General features: G+C 44.9%; 1 protein-coding gene across 4 annotated transcripts in view; it reads left to right on the forward strand.

Annotated features, from left to right (window-relative positions):
- The window catches only part of MAP3K7 (mitogen-activated protein kinase kinase kinase 7), a 319,714-nt gene that overhangs the window by 121,812 nt on the left and 180,406 nt on the right, over window positions 1–17,496 (forward strand). For all 4 annotated transcript variants that reach the window (XM_086926641.1, XM_086926642.1, XM_086926644.1 and 1 more), the window contains exon 7: window positions 12,661–12,789. In XM_086926641.1, coding sequence (XP_086782767.1) covers window positions 12,661–12,789 — 129 coding nt within the window. The remainder of the gene's footprint in view (window positions 1–12,660; window positions 12,790–17,496) is intronic.

Consider the following 17,496-nt stretch of genomic DNA (forward strand, 5'->3'; position numbering starts at 1 on the left):
CAGACTAAACTACCAAGCCAATTCTTCACCAGAAAGGAGACAAGCTACCGGGGACCGGTTTCTGGCATTTCAGCCTTCTTCGGCCCGGCTTGCTTGAATCCTGATGGAGCAGTGAGAAAGGGACTCATGTCTGAGTATACCCTGCCACACCTATAGTGGCCAAAAACGATTAACAAAAAGGGGGTGGTGATGAACAGAGTGTCTGAGTTAAACAGACCACTCCTACCCAGTCCAAAGATCAGGGCTTGATCCATCACCGTTATTTATCTCACTGCCCCATCCCAGCTCAGAACCTGGCTATATGCAAATCAGTCTGTCCCTGGCCCAGTGCATCATGGGAACAGGGCAGACTAAACTACCAAGCCAATTCTTCACCAGAAAGGAGACAAGCTACCGGGGACCGGTTTCTGGCATTTCAGCCTTCTTCGGCCCGGCTTGCTTGAATCCTGATGGAGCAGTGAGAAAGGGACTCATGTCTGAGTATACCCTGCCACACCTATAGTGGCCAAAAACGATTCAGTGTAAGAATTGGCTTTTGTAGTTTGGTTTGCCCTGTTCCCATCATGCACTGGGACAGGAACAGACTAATTTGCATACAGCCAGGTTCTGAAACTGGGATGGTGCAGTGAGCTAAAAAACGGTGTTGGATCTAGCCCTGATCTCTTGACTGGGTGAGAGTATTCTGTTTAATTCAGAGACTCTGTCCCTCACCACCCCTTGTTGTAAATATTTTTGTCCACCCTAAGCGTGGAAGGGTATACTCAGATGTGAGTCCCTTGCTCATTGCACCATCAGGATTCAAGCAAGCCGGGCCGAAGACGGCTGAAATGCCAGAAACCGGTCCCCGGTAGCTTGTTTCCTTCCCAGTGTAAGAATTGGCTTTTGTAGTTTGGTTTGCCCTGTTCCCATCATGCACTGGGACAGGAACAGACTAATTTGCATACAGCCAGGTTCTGAAACTGGGATGGTGCAGTGAGCTAAAAAACGGTGTTGGATCTAGCCCTGATCTCTTGACTGGGTGAGAGTATTCTGTTTAATTCAGAGACTCTGTCCCTCACCACCCCTTGTTGTAAATATTTTTGTCCACCCTAAGCGTGGAAGGGTATACTCAGATGTGAGTCCCTTGCTCATTGCACCATCAGGATTCAAGCAAGCCGGGCCGAAGACGGCTGAAATGCCAGAAACCGGTCCCCGGTAGCTTGTTTCCTTCCCAGTGTAAGAATTGGCTTTTGTAGTTTGGTTTGCCCTGTTCCCATCATGCACTGGGACAGGAACAGACTAATTTGCATACAGCCAGGTTCTGAAACTGGGATGGTGCAGTGAGCTAAAAAACAGTGTTGGATCTAGCCCTGATCTCTTGACTGGGTGAGAGTATTCTGTTTAATTCAGAGACTCTGTCCCTCACCACCCCTTGTTGTAAATATTTTTGTCCACCCTAAGCGTGGAAGGGTATACTCAGATGTGAGTCCCTTGCTCATTGCACCATCAGGATTCAAGCAAGCCGGGCCGAAGACGGCTGAAATGCCAGAAACCGGTCCCCGGTAGCTTGTTTCCTTCCCAGTGTAAGAATTGGCTTTTGTAGTTTGGTTTGCCCTGTTCCCATCATGCACTGGGACAGGAACAGACTAATTTGCATACAGCCAGGTTCTGAAACTGGGATGGTGCAGTGAGCTAAAAAACGGTGTTGGATCTAGCCCTGATCTCTTGACTGGGTGAGAGTATTCTGTTTAATTCAGAGACTCTGTCCCTCACCACCCCTTGTTGTAAATATTTTTGTCCACCCTAAGCGTGGAAGGGTATACTCAGATGTGAGTCCCTTGCTCATTGCACCATCAGGATTCAAGCAAGCCGGGCCGAAGACGGCTGAAATGCCAGAAACCGGTCCCCGGTAGCTTGTTTCCTTCCCAGTGTAAGAATTGGCTTTTGTAGTTTGGTTTGCCCTGTTCCCATCATGCACTGGGACAGGAACAGACTAATTTGCATACAGCCAGGTTCTGAAACTGGGATGGTGCAGTGAGCTAAAAAACGGTGTTGGATCTAGCCCTGATCTCTTGACTGGGTGAGAGTATTCTGTTTAATTCAGAGACTCTGTCCCTCACCACCCCTTGTTGTAAATATTTTTGTCCACCCTAAGCGTGGAAGGGTATACTCAGATGTGAGTCCCTTGCTCATTGCACCATCAGGATTCAAGCAAGCCGGGCCGAAGACGGCTGAAATGCCAGAAACCGGTCCCCGGTAGCTTGTTTCCTTCCCAGTGTAAGAATTGGCTTTTGTAGTTTGGTTTGCCCTGTTCCCATCATGCACTGGGACAGGAACAGACTAATTTGCATACAGCCAGGTTCTGAAACTGGGATGGTGCAGTGAGCTAAAAAACGGTGTTGGATCTAGCCCTGATCTCTTGACTGGGTGAGAGTATTCTGTTTAATTCAGAGACTCTGTCCCTCACCACCCCTTGTTGTAAATATTTTTGTCCACCCTAAGCGTGGAAGGGTATACTCAGATGTGAGTCCCTTGCTCATTGCACCATCAGGATTCAAGCAAGCCGGGCCGAAGACGGCTGAAATGCCAGAAACCGGTCCCCGGTAGCTTGTTTCCTTCCCAGTGTAAGAATTGGCTTTTGTAGTTTGGTTTGCCCTGTTCCCATCATGCACTGGGACAGGAACAGACTAATTTGCATACAGCCAGGTTCTGAAACTGGGATGGTGCAGTGAGCTAAAAAACGGTGTTGGATCTAGCCCTGATCTCTTGACTGGGTGAGAGTATTCTGTTTAATTCAGAGACTCTGTCCCTCACCACCCCTTGTTGTAAATACATCCTTGGCAAAGACATTCTCATTTGCATCCATCCACCCCTGATGACATCAAACCTGGCTGCCAGTGAGTCCAGTAGTTATGGGTCTTTATGGCAGCACAGAGACGGCACCCGTTCCCACCCCGTCCACATTGAACGGCTTAGTTAGCTATTCTGGAAGGTCAGTACTCCCATCATTACATTTTAGAGAAACGAGCATTAATTAAAGTAAGAAATGAACATTAATACAGCCCTGTGTCCTTAAAGCAAATGTCTTCCAGTTTCTATTGGTACCGCTCTGTGTTCCCTTTCACCAGCAGCAGAGTAGGTTGGGCAGACAGTGTTTTAAGCAAAGCACAGGCACTTGCGGACTCTCCAGCCAAATTAAGCACTTATGAATTCTGTTCAGCCAACCAGAATTTGACAAGGTCCTGACATTAAAAGCAATCCTAGGTCACACTACAGACAACTCCCGGTTTATGTTCAGAGTTTTTGCATTGGCTGTCATGCGAACCGGAAGTGCTGAAACGAGGAGACAAATGCCATTCTTAAAATATTTAAACAAAAAAACGGACTTTGGACTTTGAACTAAATTTACGGGCTGTCCTAAAGTAGCAGCAGGCAGGTGGCACACTTCATTGGGCAAGAGGAAAAGAAGTGGCGGACAGGTTGTTGGTCACCTTAATGGTGCAGGAAGAAAAGATTTGAGTCACCAGTATGTGTCTGTCTTCATCTTAATAACAAATACAGATTACCAAATCATTCAAGCAATGAAGATGACAGGAAACACATATCGTAAATTACACCCATTGAGCAATGACAAACTAGGGCACTAACCAAGCATCCAATAACTCACAGCGGTCCTCATGAATACATTTGCAATTTGAATCAGATTAGTGAATCAACTCAGCCCACGCTGCAGCGGCACCATGATGATAAGTTTTCCCAGCTCTGCAGTTTAAAGAAACCGATGTGTAACAGTACACGGTTAAGCCTGAAACGCTGTTGAAAAAGGAAAACGTAGACTCGGAGGCTGACCTGTGAAGGTGAAACATGACTGACGGAGCCTCGTGTAATGAAAAGAAATTTAAAACTGACTCACCTCTGCCAAATCGCCCTGCACTTTGTCCCTGAGTCCCGACTCCACCGAGGAGAGCGCTTGTGGTGGCGTGCTACGTCACTGCTGCACTTTAAGCAGCACAGCGCGGGGGCAGGCCAGGGCTGTCATTGGTAGCGCTTTCGCGCGCTACAAGATTGACGGCGCTGGCCTCCAAACAATAGGCAGTGTGTGCATGATGCCCCCTAAAGACTTTCACTGCGCACCGCACCACCTGCACTCCGCTGCCCCCTAAAGCCTTTCATCGCGCACCGCACCGCAATGCTGCCACCTAGAGCCTTCCACATGCTACTGCACCTACCAGATAGCACTCGCCAGGCCGGTCAAGTAGGCCTTGAAACTGACTCGACCTGAACAGAATTCACTCGCATTTGCGAGTGGGCGAGTACATTTGTCGAGCCCTGAACAACCCATCTCAAGATAAATAACTTTCCTTAGTTTATTTATATTTTTTTTAGCATTCTTACCTGATGTGGCAAGTGCTCATGCCATTAAAGACCACGCTGCTTACTGCCTTATTACTAAGCAGCATCTCAGTTGCACAGATCTGCAAAGCAGTCACATGGAGTTTTGCCTAAACTTTCAGAAGACACTCTTGTCTTGAATGCGATTTCAGAGCTGATGCTCAAATAGGTAAGGCTTTACGAGGAACCGGTTGACATAATGTGCAGGTTGCTAGTTTCAAGGAATTGGCTTGCTGGAGAAGTGTGGCTCAATGGTTAGAGCAGCAGACCTTGATGCAGAACGCTGGCCAGGGACCAGGGTTCGATTCCCTCCTCGGCGGGATCGGGCTTAAATTCCTCTGACCGGACATTCTCGCCTCAGTGCTGAATCTAAGCATTGGCCCCACGCTGCAACTCTGGGCAATAGCTTGCTTAGTCTCCACAACGGCCCCCGATGCACAAGGGATGCCTGGTTTCACCATGGGATGCCCAGGAGTGGACACCTCACAAGGAAAAGCCAGGAGGGGTTCCCTTGTGGTAGGAGTACAAGCGCCGGGATGCTTACGGGTTACTGTTCGCGCTATACAAATACAACACAATCTCTCCAGTGGCAATGGGCATGAACGAGTATCCCATGCAGGACCTGCTCCCATGGTCGTATTGATTGTGCCAGCCCCCGCTGCCTGTGCAATGTTTCCCAGCCCCTTAGAGGTCAGGCCGTGGGTCTGTAAAACAGCAGGCCGACCATCAGGGACAATGTTCCTCCCAATGTCCTGCATTTCTGATAGCAACTGCAAAATCCCTTTAGGGCACTCGTAGCTGGGTAGGATCAGCCATGTCCTGCCTGGGTGTCAAAAGAACTAATCTGACAAATGGGTCTTGCAGATTGTCCAATGGGGCTACACTCAGCCTTTTCTTTTTGACCCACCACACCTGCCACCTACAGCGGATCTATATTACTCACAAAACGTGAAGGACACCAATAAAAAAACGAAATCAGACTAACATAAAGAGCGAGAAAAAGACCCGAAAAGAAGGAGCGATTGGCCCACTTAATTCCTGACCTAAGCAATCCACATTGGTAAAGCACTAAGAAACCCACTCAAGGAAAACCCTTAGGATTTTAAAAGTTGCCCTCACCCACTACATAGTGCCATGCTTCATCATAGGGGTGCTAACACACCCTGGCGCAAGCCATCGTTCAGGGTGGAGCAATATTGTTTTTGAACAAAATTATTTCGAACAAGGGATCCCCAGTGCAGAAAACACATTAAGTTAAAATTGTCTAAGTGGGTACCCGCCTATATTTTATTATGGGTCCCACTTGGAAGATTAAAAACACTCTAAATGGGTATATATGAGAATCAACAACTCCATTACCCGATCTGCTGTACTGACATGTTTCAGTCTATCACAATCGCTCAACCGGTTCAGAAGCCTTCTTCAGCATACAGATCCCTTAAAATTTGTTGGACTCCCTCCTAGTCTTAGAACCTACAGCGGATCACCTGTCTTAGATTCTCTTGCTTGTTTGTTCCAGGAAGTGCAGGCTCCTTTGGCCAAAGGTACTATAAAGAAGTCCAGCATTGGAAGTAGGGACCGACTGCTATTCCCATTTCTTGTGCTAAACAAAAGACAGAGTCCTCTGTTCTAGACCTTCGACCTCTCAATGCCTTCTTACGCATAGACATATTCAAGATTTTCACTTTGACCCAGGTTCTTCATGCCCAAGTTGTGGAGCCTGGACCTGCAGGGCGCTTATTTTCACATCCCTGTTCTGCAGGGCCACAGGTGGTATCTATGGTCCACGGTGGATCATGTACACTTCCTGTTTGCTCTAATCCCTCACCATTAGCCCTCAAGTGTTCATGAGGATAACAATTGTGGTTGCTGACCATTTGAGGTCTGGGTTACCAGCCTTCTACCTTGACGACTGGCTGTTTAAGGATGGCTTGGCACAGGCAGTTTTGAACGTTCTCTATGCGATGGCAGACATCTCTGGGATTCTCAAACAACCTGTCAAAGTCGCACCTGACTACTTTGTAGAGACTCTTATATATCAGACCCAACCTGGATATGATGCGCATTTGAGCTTTTCCTCCAGGGCATTTGGACAATGATCCCAATGTTTAAACCTAGGTCTCAGTGATGATAGCTCTGAGGCTTCTGGGCCATCTAGCTCACTGATCATGACAGATGGCATGTGGTAGTGTTGCAGTGGGACCAGAAATCACATTGGATCCAGCACCCAGGGAACCTGTCTGATTCCATCCAGGTGTCTGAAGACACTGCAAAGGATCTACAGTGGTGGCTACTGTACCACAAATGAACCAGCAGCGGGCCCCTCCTGTTACCTTGGAGACTCATTTCCTGTAGGGTAGAGCATGGGACGTCTGTGTGCCTTCCCGTCACTACCTCTCTTGCCCAGAGTTCTGAAGTAGGTCAGGAACAACCGAGCCCAATTCATCCTTCTGGTGCTGGATTTGGCCAGGAGAGTGTCGTACCCAGAACTTCTGGGCCTGAGCATCTGTCCTCCGGGTCAAAGAAGAGCAAGGTGGTACAGGGCCATCACTCAATGGATCTTTCTCTGCAGCAAGGTCTTCTACGCACTGGGTAAGAAGCCGTCTCCAGAAGGTTTGCGGGCACCCTCCACCAGAGTCAAGGCCCCTACTACTGCATCGGCACACAGAGTGCCCTTCCTGGATATTTATTATCTCAGCACACAGGCAACCCTACTCAACAAAAACGGGGGCTTTAAATAATTTTACATACAACCTTGCTCCTTATTGGAAAAATATCTGTATACTTGAATGAATAAGAGCATAATCGCATGAATGAAAAGTAGTAGGACTTGGTGAAGGAGAGCTCCACTCTGAGATCAAACATACATAATAATGCCCGACATAGATACATAATTGATATTATTTAGTATATGCACATATACAGATTACAAAGTGTCCCTCAAAAAACAGAACCCAGGATTATATAAAAGAATTGTTATGAAAACAATAATGTAAAGTATTTGACTAAACTTAAAAAAGGAAGGTTTCCAAAATCAACGCAAACAACCTCAAGATTGTTTGCACGTAAATCTCTATACAACCCTTCAAAGTTCAAAGGATTGAGTTGCAAGGTTTGTTTGATACTGTTGATAACATTTCGACCCCCTGCAGGATAAGGGGTCCCATCCGGAATGGATATTTGACTACTACGGTAATCTTGTTTGCAAAGCACTATTACCTGAGCAATTATTCCACAGACCCACCACCTTGGGAGATACTGCTTTAGTATATCTTCACAAGTTGAGTACTCTGCAATTAGAAGTATACATCAGAAGAACAAGTTACCTACCTTTGGTAAAGCTCTTTGTGGTGGATACTCAATCTAACTGCAGATTGATGACCACCCTCCCACCTCCTGTATCGTTTAGTATGGTCTCATCTAAAAAGATCCCAACTTTGGAAGCTATCCTGGCTGATGAGGACTGAAAGCCCGAAACCAGTCCTAGGATGCTTGTTTCCAGTCCAGGGAGGTCCTGGTCTAGCAGTTCGGGCTCGACTGTTCCCATTGGGCGCAGGTTCAAGACTGATTTGCATATGGCTGGGTCCAAACTGGAATGGCATGGTGAGCAAAAGAATGATGGATTTAGGCACAGATCTCTGTACTGGGGTGAATGTATGACATTGATCTGCATTCTGTCCATCAGTTGTTCTTTTTGCATTTTATAGAAATGCAAACACAGTTTGACCAATGTGGTGTGCAGATAGGCTACTAAGATTAATATTTTCAAATGCTGGCGTCAGGGTAAGAAAAATCTACTCGCCCACTCGTTAAGGCGTGTCAGATTTTATCAGGTCGAGCTATTTTTAGGACCCACTGATTTGTTCTGGCGAGTGAATTTAAGCTGGCAAGGTACAGGTGTTCTGTTCATACAGAAAGTGAATGAGCAATAAAGGTTGTTTAAATCTTATTTTGATCTTGACACATTTGCTGCTGTCTGTTCAAGGACAGAGGTCAAATTTTAGTTTTTCTTTTTACTAAGTGCTGCTTATCTTAGCCTTGAACAGGGTGATTACATTTCATTCTTTTACTGCAGTTGAAGGTTTTTGTCAAGGGAGCTGTCTGACAAGTGGAAAGAACGCATTAACCAGCAAAGGTCTTCCTCTGCTGCCTTTTAAATGACAACTCTGCGCTTTTTCATATCCAAATTAAGCAACTTGGAGGACTGAACGCATCTTTGAGTCACTCCCTTCAAGCCTACAAAATTCTCATCCAGCTGACCCGACATGACTTCTCTGACGTTCATAGTATTTGACTTGCAAGCAACTTGAATGACAGTAGGAGAACAAGATCCCACCCAAAGTTATAAAATTCTCCACCGTAATCGAGCTGGGTACATAGCATAAAAGTTGATATAGGCGGTGTTAGGGGGACCTTTTTTTTTACGCATATTAATCATAAGTTCCAGAAAACAGTCTTGCTCTAATGTCATAAGTCCTTTGCCAAACCCCTTGTGTTCGCACACCAACAAACCACGTACTCCCATGATTCACTCATTCCAGATGTTGATAAGCTAAACCCTTAAAGGGATCCATGATGTGTGTTGAAGATAAAGATGTGGTGAAAAGACAATTCTTATCTATGGTTATATTTTTTCATTTTAAAACAAAAATCAAGCTACCATCACTGACAGCCACCTTAGTTTGGCAATTTGGCACCTTTGCAAGACTCAAGTACAGAAAAGTATACAAATGAGGAATAAGTGGCTCAAATCTCATACAGATACTAAACAAAATACCATGTGCAGTCCATTGAACACATTTTAATATGCACAATACACTGGGGTTTAAAGAATTTTTCCATTTAACACAAATTAAGTATTGCTAGCATAAAGTGACACAGTGGAGATAGAAACGTTGACCCAACTCTAATCATCCTTGGTGATGGGGTGGATATTGTGACTATCATATTATAACCCCACCTTCCGTAACCTCCCCAGTGTACAGCTCATGCTGGTGTTATACCAGTCTTGGACTATTGCTACCCATGTTGTACGTATATTTTATGTTTTAGTGAAGCTTATTAACATAGTTTCACCATACAAAAGCCTCTTGCCTTTGTTGCTTGTTTTCTAAGAACATGTGCCTCTGATGTTTCATAGTCATAAAACTGCTATACAGAACAGGTTTCAGCTGAAATGTTCTATGTGCAATTAGAACGATCTGTTTAATCAGTTGATGCAAGTTAAGCTTTGTGACTGCTCCAAATCCCATTCCACAAGAGGCAAATTGTTTTCTGCTGCTTCAGTTGAAAGAATTATCTGGGTATCCATTAAGATGATTTTCCTATTCCTTTTAAAGGCACTACTGTTTAGACTCTGCCGATATGAACAGTGTTGCTGCTGCCATGTAGACGTACTCTAGCAAACAGCCTTTCACTAAAATATTTCCCCTGTATTTTACTAATTGCTAATGTGTGCAAACCGTGCAAGTACTTGTCAGGTCAACAGAATTTAGATACAGAACATTTTTCTTTAGCACTGGTTTTGTTGCTGTACGTGGGTTTATACATTCATGTGACACCAGCCTTACTGTCTTGTATAGTAAAGCTAATCAACAAGAGTTCTAATGTCAGGTGGTGTGGCAATGTATCCGAAGTGTTAGCCCCCAAAGGGAGGATGGGAAAGAGGCTTGTTAATATAGATGAAGCGTACATATTGCAGCTGCTGATGAACATAGCATGTATGAAACGCACTCACCGACAGACTTCAGTTGAAGTTCATGTGCATTGATATATTTTTGAAAGAACTCTTTATGTTGGGCCTGATGTATGATACCCGTTTGCAAACCAGGGTTGTGCAAACCAAACTGCTTTTAAATGGGGATGCAATTTATGTACTAAATGGTCCTACTGCAAATTGTCCAATCTCATGGGGTTTCAAAACGACCTGATTATTGATTATTAGTTAGGCTGGTTAAAATGAGTGGCCCTCTAGCCGTGCAAGTCACAGCAGACCTCAGTATCTGCAGTTGCCTTCTCAACCAAAAAGCTTAAATAAAAAAAAAACCTGAGCCACATGTATCAATATTAGGAATAGCGATTACCTAATTGTGAGTTTCACAATTAGGAAATCGCTATTCCTAATCTATGAAACTCCATGAGTTTCATTTAGTGTTTCCTAGGGCGGCACAAATCCGCCTACCTCATGAATAGTAATGAGGTAGCAAAAGACACACAATTGATGGACGGAATGCAGAACAAATCAAAATATTCACCCCCAGTCAAGAGATCTGGGTTAAATCAATCATTCTTTTGCTCACCATGCCCCCTAGTTTAGACCTGGCCATATGCAAATCAGTCTTGACCCTGTGCCTCATGGGAACAGTCCAGCCGGAACTGCCAAGCCTGGTCCTCCCTGGACCGGAAAGCAGCATCCTAGGACCGGTTTCCGGGTTTCACCCCTCTTCAGCCAGGATAGCTTGATTCCAGTGGCACAGTGAGCCCAGGACTCACGTCTGGGCATACCTTGTGCACTTAGGGCCAGAAAGCAAAAGACACACAATTGATGGACGGAATGCAGAACAAATCAAAACATTCACCCCCAGTCAAGAGATCTGGGTTAAATCCATCATTCTTTTGCTCACCATGCCACCCCAGTTTAGACCTGGCCATATGCAAATCAGTCTTGACCCTGTGCCTCATGGGAACAGTCCAGCCCGAACTGCCAAGCCAGGCCCTCCCTGGACCAGAAACAAGCATCCTAGGACCGGTTTCGGGGTTTCACCCCTCTTTAGCCAGGATATCGGATTCCTGTGGCACAGTGAGCCCAGGGCCAACGTCTGGGCATACCTGGCGAACTTAAGGCGAGAAAGCAAAAGACTCACAATTGATGGTCAGAATGCAGAAATCCAAACTCGTGGTTTCAAAATGACCTTTTCATTGATTATTAGTTAGGCTGGTTAATATGAGTGGCCCTCTAGCCGTGCAAGTCACAGCAGACCTTAGTCTCTGCAGTTGCCTTCCCAAACAAAAAGATTCAATAAAAATAAAAGAAACCTGGGCTACATGTATCAATATTAGGAATACCGATTACCTAATTGCGATTTTCTGTAACTCACAATTAGGAAATCGCTATTCCTAATCTATGAAACTCCATGAGTTTCATTTAGTGATTCCTATGGGGGTGCAAATCCGCCTATCTCATGAATAGTAAAGAGGTAGGGCTCAATTTGTGACCCTTTAGGAATCGCTAAAATCAAGGGGATTTTGGCCTGCTGGGGTCAGCAGACCACCATGTCCGTGATTGCTTTTAAATAAAGCAATAATTTACTTTTAAATGCAGCCCATATTCCTTAAAGGAAAACGAGTTGCATTTAAAAGGATAAAATAAAAGGTTTTCTTTTCATTTTTTAAGAGCAGGCAATGGTCCATGGGACTGCTGCCTGCTCTTAAAAGTTTTCGCTACCATTCACAAAGGGGAAGGCTCCCTTGGGACCCTCTTCCCATTTCTAATTTGCGAATGGGTTACCATTCGTTTTAATCTGACCATAAACTGCGAATGTTTTGCGACCGGTATTTGGCCGCAAAACATACATTCATACAGCTGCGATTCTGTATTTGGAAGGGACACCCTAAATATGCCCCTTCCTAATATCAAATCGCATACCCATTTTGCGATTCGTTAACAGGTTACCAAATCGTAAAATGAAGGTTGGTACATTGGAAAAGTATTTTTTTGCGTTCGCCAACAGGCTAATTGTGCTAATCGGCCTGCTTGCGAACTCAGAAGAACTTCATACATGTGGCTCCTTGTCCATTAAAGGGACAGAAGCGGATTTAAAATAAAATCTCTTTTTGAGAAAACATCCGGGGGAGAAGGAATTAGAATGTTTACCAATGTTTGCTGCACCATACACCACCCCCTCCAACCCAAGTACTCACAGCACAGTTCACACTGAGTGAAGTACCCCTTTGTAAATCTGTTATTTCTACAACTCTGATCATTGACTGAACAATGGTTTGCAACCGCATTTGTAGTCAAAAGCTATTGAAATGTACCTTTTTGACTCATAAATAGTAGGGGACCACTGCTTTTGTGCCCCGTCACAGACTCATAGGATTTGGGAATCTGAGGGTTTGCAGCTCAACAGGTTTTGTACATAAGATACTCTGTGATGCAACATATTTTTGTAACTGAGTAAATTCACTGAGTGCAGTTTATACAATGTGGGTTTTGGTTTTGAACTTTCGTATACAAGTTGCTTCATTTCTTTCTAGTAATCATTTTGATGCTTTTTCTGTTTTATTTAGGCAGCAACTACAGCGAAAAGTGTGACGTGTTTAGCTGGGGAATTATTCTTTGGGAGGTGATAACCCGAAGAAAACCCTTTGATGAGATTGGTGGTCCTGCTTTCCGCATCATGTGGGCTGTGCACAATGGTGGGTGGTTACAGCTTTTCATTGTAAATAAACTTGTTTACATATTACCTCCACTTGCTGTTCTGTGTTTGTTCTTTAATATGTCATGACATTTTCATTTAGTTTACATTGTAAAGATTTGGTATTTTCATAATGTACTTGTAATGAATTGCCTTTTTTTTGTTTTTCTGTTTCAAGTTGATCATTTAGATTAATGACTTTTATGTTGCTTCTTTTTTCTCAGTTAAATCTGTAAACATCAGTCGTTACTATTGCAAAGTTTAATGAAACTCAGTATATCAATGCCTTCAGGATTAAGGCTGAGTTGGTCTTGCCAGAATGCAAACTCTTAAGCTGTGTATCACAATGTATGTCAGGAGTTACCAAGTTAGTCACTAAGACTTCTTGCCTACTAAATATGGGGATTTTCTGCAATCAAACAAAAAATATTAATTTTGAAGTTATAGATTCATAAAATGCATTACATTGTACGCAGTAAAAGAATACATAAAAAATGAGTGCACATCAATACGATGGGTGCACAGCAAAACGTTTGTTTTTAAAAATTGTCATCAAAATGCGTTAGGATTAAGTAATTCCAGAAGTCAAAAGATAGGCTGTCACTGTGGGTGTTGTAGATTTAAAATGTTTACTCTCATTTTGCATGTCTGAATGTAATTGTATACACAAAAATCAAGATAAACCATGGTTAGCCTGTAATGCTGACCTCACATTTCCTACATTCAGAACTCTCTGTAGCGTTTAATTTTGTTTTGTTATGATATGCTATAATCCGACATAACATGAAAAGTGGCCAGCATTTCATTCAAGCCTTTGAAGTGCCCTTCGTTCATCTTCCTCATATGAGGCTACTTGTGGCATCTCAAGTCTATATGCAGAATAGATGTTTGCAAAAACACAGCACCCAGAATGAGTTGTTTACTCCTGCCCTTCTTTTGGGTCCGGAGTAGGTAAAGGCTATTGTGCTGGATGCAGCTATTTCCTTATCTCTTGTATCAGCCCATTTTTACAATGCCACAGTAACAATTGTTTTGCTACACTTGTTGAATTGTATTACTGGTCCCAAAGATGAGAGATTTATTTCCTGTAACACGGTCATTATACATCTGCAACAGAATTTTCAAGAATGAGTCCATCCAGCTGAAGTAATTGTAATTGTAACAGTATTTATTGAGCTCGGTTGCTGCCCGCAGACGTCCAAGCGCTGGGTTGAAGGGAAAGTGACTGGAAGGAGCTAGGGTACATAGGAGTGTGCCCTTATATGTCCTACCCTTTAGTTTTAACTAAGTCTGTAACTGCATTAAATCATGCTAAGGTTTGAATGTTTTCCAGTGCCATTTATACCAAATTCCCTCAAAGTTAAGAAGGCACTGAAAGTAAATTTCTAAAGAAATTTAAAACTCCTTCAGCTGTCTATCTCTGAGGTTTTACAACAAGAACATCCACAGATTTCTGAGCCTTTGGGTACAAAAATGAATATATTCTCCCTATAAACCTGTAATGCCTACCTGATAGTATGAACACCAAGTTAGCTTGAAATCTCAGAATTGCATGGCTGTACTGGTTCAGTTTATTTCAAGGTTTTGCAATTTGGGGATTTCCTGATAAGATGACTGAATTTCTCGGTATCAGACAATCAAATAAATCTACGCTTTTCAAGTGATGGCCATCAATGTTAAGTAATTTAAGGATATTCTTGGTCTTATTACTATAATTTTCAGTTTGGTAACATTCATCTCTGTTGGAACTGGGGTCACCAGTCCCCTAGGGTAGCATGGCACGAGCGGGTAGGCATCCGAATGCACATGTGTTAAGCGATCATGCAGCACACACTCACACTGAGACAGAAACCTGGGCACGCAATAAATGACTCCACTCCAGAGCTTGTATAAAAACAAGTGTTTTGTGTTAAGATAAATAATCCGATAGATAGATAGATAGATAGATAGATAGATAGATAGATAGATAGATAGATAGAGCAGTATCAGGGAAATCACAAGTTCATTTAAAATGCATATGTCTCAAAACTTGCAATCAATGTTGTATGAATAGATATTAAATAATCAATAGATATTAAATATTGGATCAATAAATATTAGTTAGATAAATAGTAAATATCAGATATTAGATAAATATATTTTCAGAAAACCACAGGCCTGTCCTTCGCCTTGCTTCTTGACAGCACCTGTAAAAATGCATTAAGGAGACAACCAAATAACATGGCATTTGTTCCTGCAGGTATTTCACCCATTTTTCACCAACCATAAATAGGTGAATAAATAACCGTAGGTTTCAGTAAATATAGCACTGAAGAGGCGAAAACATTTCACTAAGAATAAATATTCCATATAGCAAGGATGGGCATCCCTTTTGGAGAACTTCTCATTGGGCCCAGATAACCCTTGCATTAGCCAGCACTAACTAGGAGAAAACATTGCAAAATAAATAAATATCCCCTTGTGCAGGTTTAACTGTTGCCTTAATCAGGAATAACCCTTCTAGGTAACACTCCTAGTAAGAATAAGCATTAGGCAGTTCAACAGTTTAAAGGAAAACCTTCCCATTAGTTATGCATTAACATTCCATTTAATAGTAATGACCCATCAACCATTTCATCAAGGGAGCATAACCTTTTCCTGAGGCAGGAGTGAACAGCTCAGTATCTGAAGTCAACCCTGCAGTAATCACCTTGCGCAGGGGTAACCATTTCCTCATGCCAGGATAAACATTTCATTTGCTCACTAAAGGCTTTCAAGGAATATTGCCCTAGGCAGGCATAAGACCCTTTCCTCAAGGATCCGGCAACATTCAAAGGTACAGTCACAGATCCCTAGCCAGGCATCAAATGACCATGTGCATTCAATTAAGCATATAAACTTTGCTTAGGCATACAAAAACATTCCCTGGTAACACCCTAATTTCAAAAGTTCCTCAGCAATAAGTCTTTCATTGGGCAAACACCCATGGTATCAGCTAACAATGGGTATCAATCATCCGGGCCTACCATTGCCTGATGTTTCACACTACTAAACCCAGGCCCCAGGGCAATGAAGGGCAGCAGGGGGACCGTTTCATTCAACCCGGGCTATATTAGCCTAATCAGGGGTTAACCTCCTCTTCCCACTGATGAGGGCCAAGAGTTCCACAGGGCCCTAGCCCAGTTTTGATCACAGGGGGCAACGGGGCCCAACAACAGTCTTCCCCAGGGGAGGGGCGAACTCGGGCCTCCTCCGGCGATCCGCCCTCCTCCCCGGGGTTACCTGACTCTCTTCGGGCCTACACGGCCCCTTTCGCAGATTCTCAGGCGAGGTGGGGGGGCACCAGCCCTTGGGTCAGCCCCACGCTGCCTTCCAGGCGATTCCTGGCTCTCCGGGAGCCCGCGTTAGCAGGTGGGGGCTCTCGGGCTCCTTCCTGAGCCCTTGGGTAGGTCTCCTCCGTGGTCCCGGGCTTGGGACCAATCAGCAGGCTTCACGGGAGGTGTGGTGCCGGACGCCAATCGCAGCGCGGCCGGCAAGGGGATGCGGCCGGGTAAGCCAATAACGTGATGCAAGGGCGCGGCCGATGATGCGGGCGCCCCCGTCACGTGAGCCGGTAGGGGTAGGCTTCTTGGGCCTAGCGCGGCCCTCTTGGTGATCACGCTGACAGGAATTTACGAGGCCTAATGCGGCCCAGCTGACATCCGCGGCAGATCGTCGGGGCCCGGCACGGCCCTCCTCAGATTCCGGCGGCCCTCTCTTCACGCCGGGGGCCGCCGCGGGCGTTTCTACAGTGCTTCGGGTGCTCCAGTGGACTGGGCTGCGGCGGTGACCAGGCCGGCTCAGAGGTAAGTCGAGCGGCGCTTTCAGGGCACAGCGCTCGGCAGATGTAGCGCTTCTGGAATCTCACATAGCGCATCAGTAGGCAGCGCTCTCAGATGCCCACACAGCGCTGGGAAGATGTAGCGCTTGGCAGACAGTTCATTCCAGGTAGCGCTGCTGAAGGGCACCACAGAATATAGCGCTTCAGGCAGGAATCACGCCCAGTTTTCTAGCGCTTCACATACAGCAGGGTGCAGGGCTATAGCGCTTTGGCCCACACGAGGTGGGGGCAAGACCAGCAGGTCTAATAACATTCAGTTCAGGGTGCTGCAGTTCAAGCAAATATAGCACTTCAGAAGGCAGCAACCCCCTCCATTACTTCAGCGCTCTTCACAGGGTCAGCAAGGGCAGCGCTAAATATACAGGACCGGTGACACCCCAGTAGCAGGTTAGCAAAGGAGACCCCAGGTGACATCAGGAAACGCAGGGTCAGTACAGCGCAAATACCTGATTGCTTCTTCAAAAGTCCTGTGATGATTTAATTTCTTCTTAGCGCTTTAGGTTTCTTGCGCCCTTGTAAATAGAGGCTTAGTTTCTTGGTTCCTTGAAGGGGGGTTAAGTTGCTGGCTGTCAATAAAATTCTCCTCAGCCAATCCCTTCAGGTGGTCCCTGGGGGTTCCCTTCCGCTGGGCTAGGTCAGGGGGGATTTACAGGAGTCCTCAATACTTGTAAGGCAGCACTCTAAGCCCTGTCACTTCCAGTATCATAGTCCCTGACTAGGCCCCTCTGCCTAAACTCCTGCGTAGGTTTCTCCCCCAGGTCTCCCCTCAGTCTACTCTGACACTAAGTCTCCCTCCCTTTCCTTATATACTGCCATTTGACAGTTGGTAGTGGCAGTTGGTGTCACCTC

This window comes from Lissotriton vulgaris, chromosome 6 (genome assembly GCF_964263255.1).
Source record: "Lissotriton vulgaris chromosome 6, aLisVul1.2, whole genome shotgun sequence".
Taxonomy (NCBI): Eukaryota; Metazoa; Chordata; class Amphibia; order Caudata; family Salamandridae; genus Lissotriton; species Lissotriton vulgaris.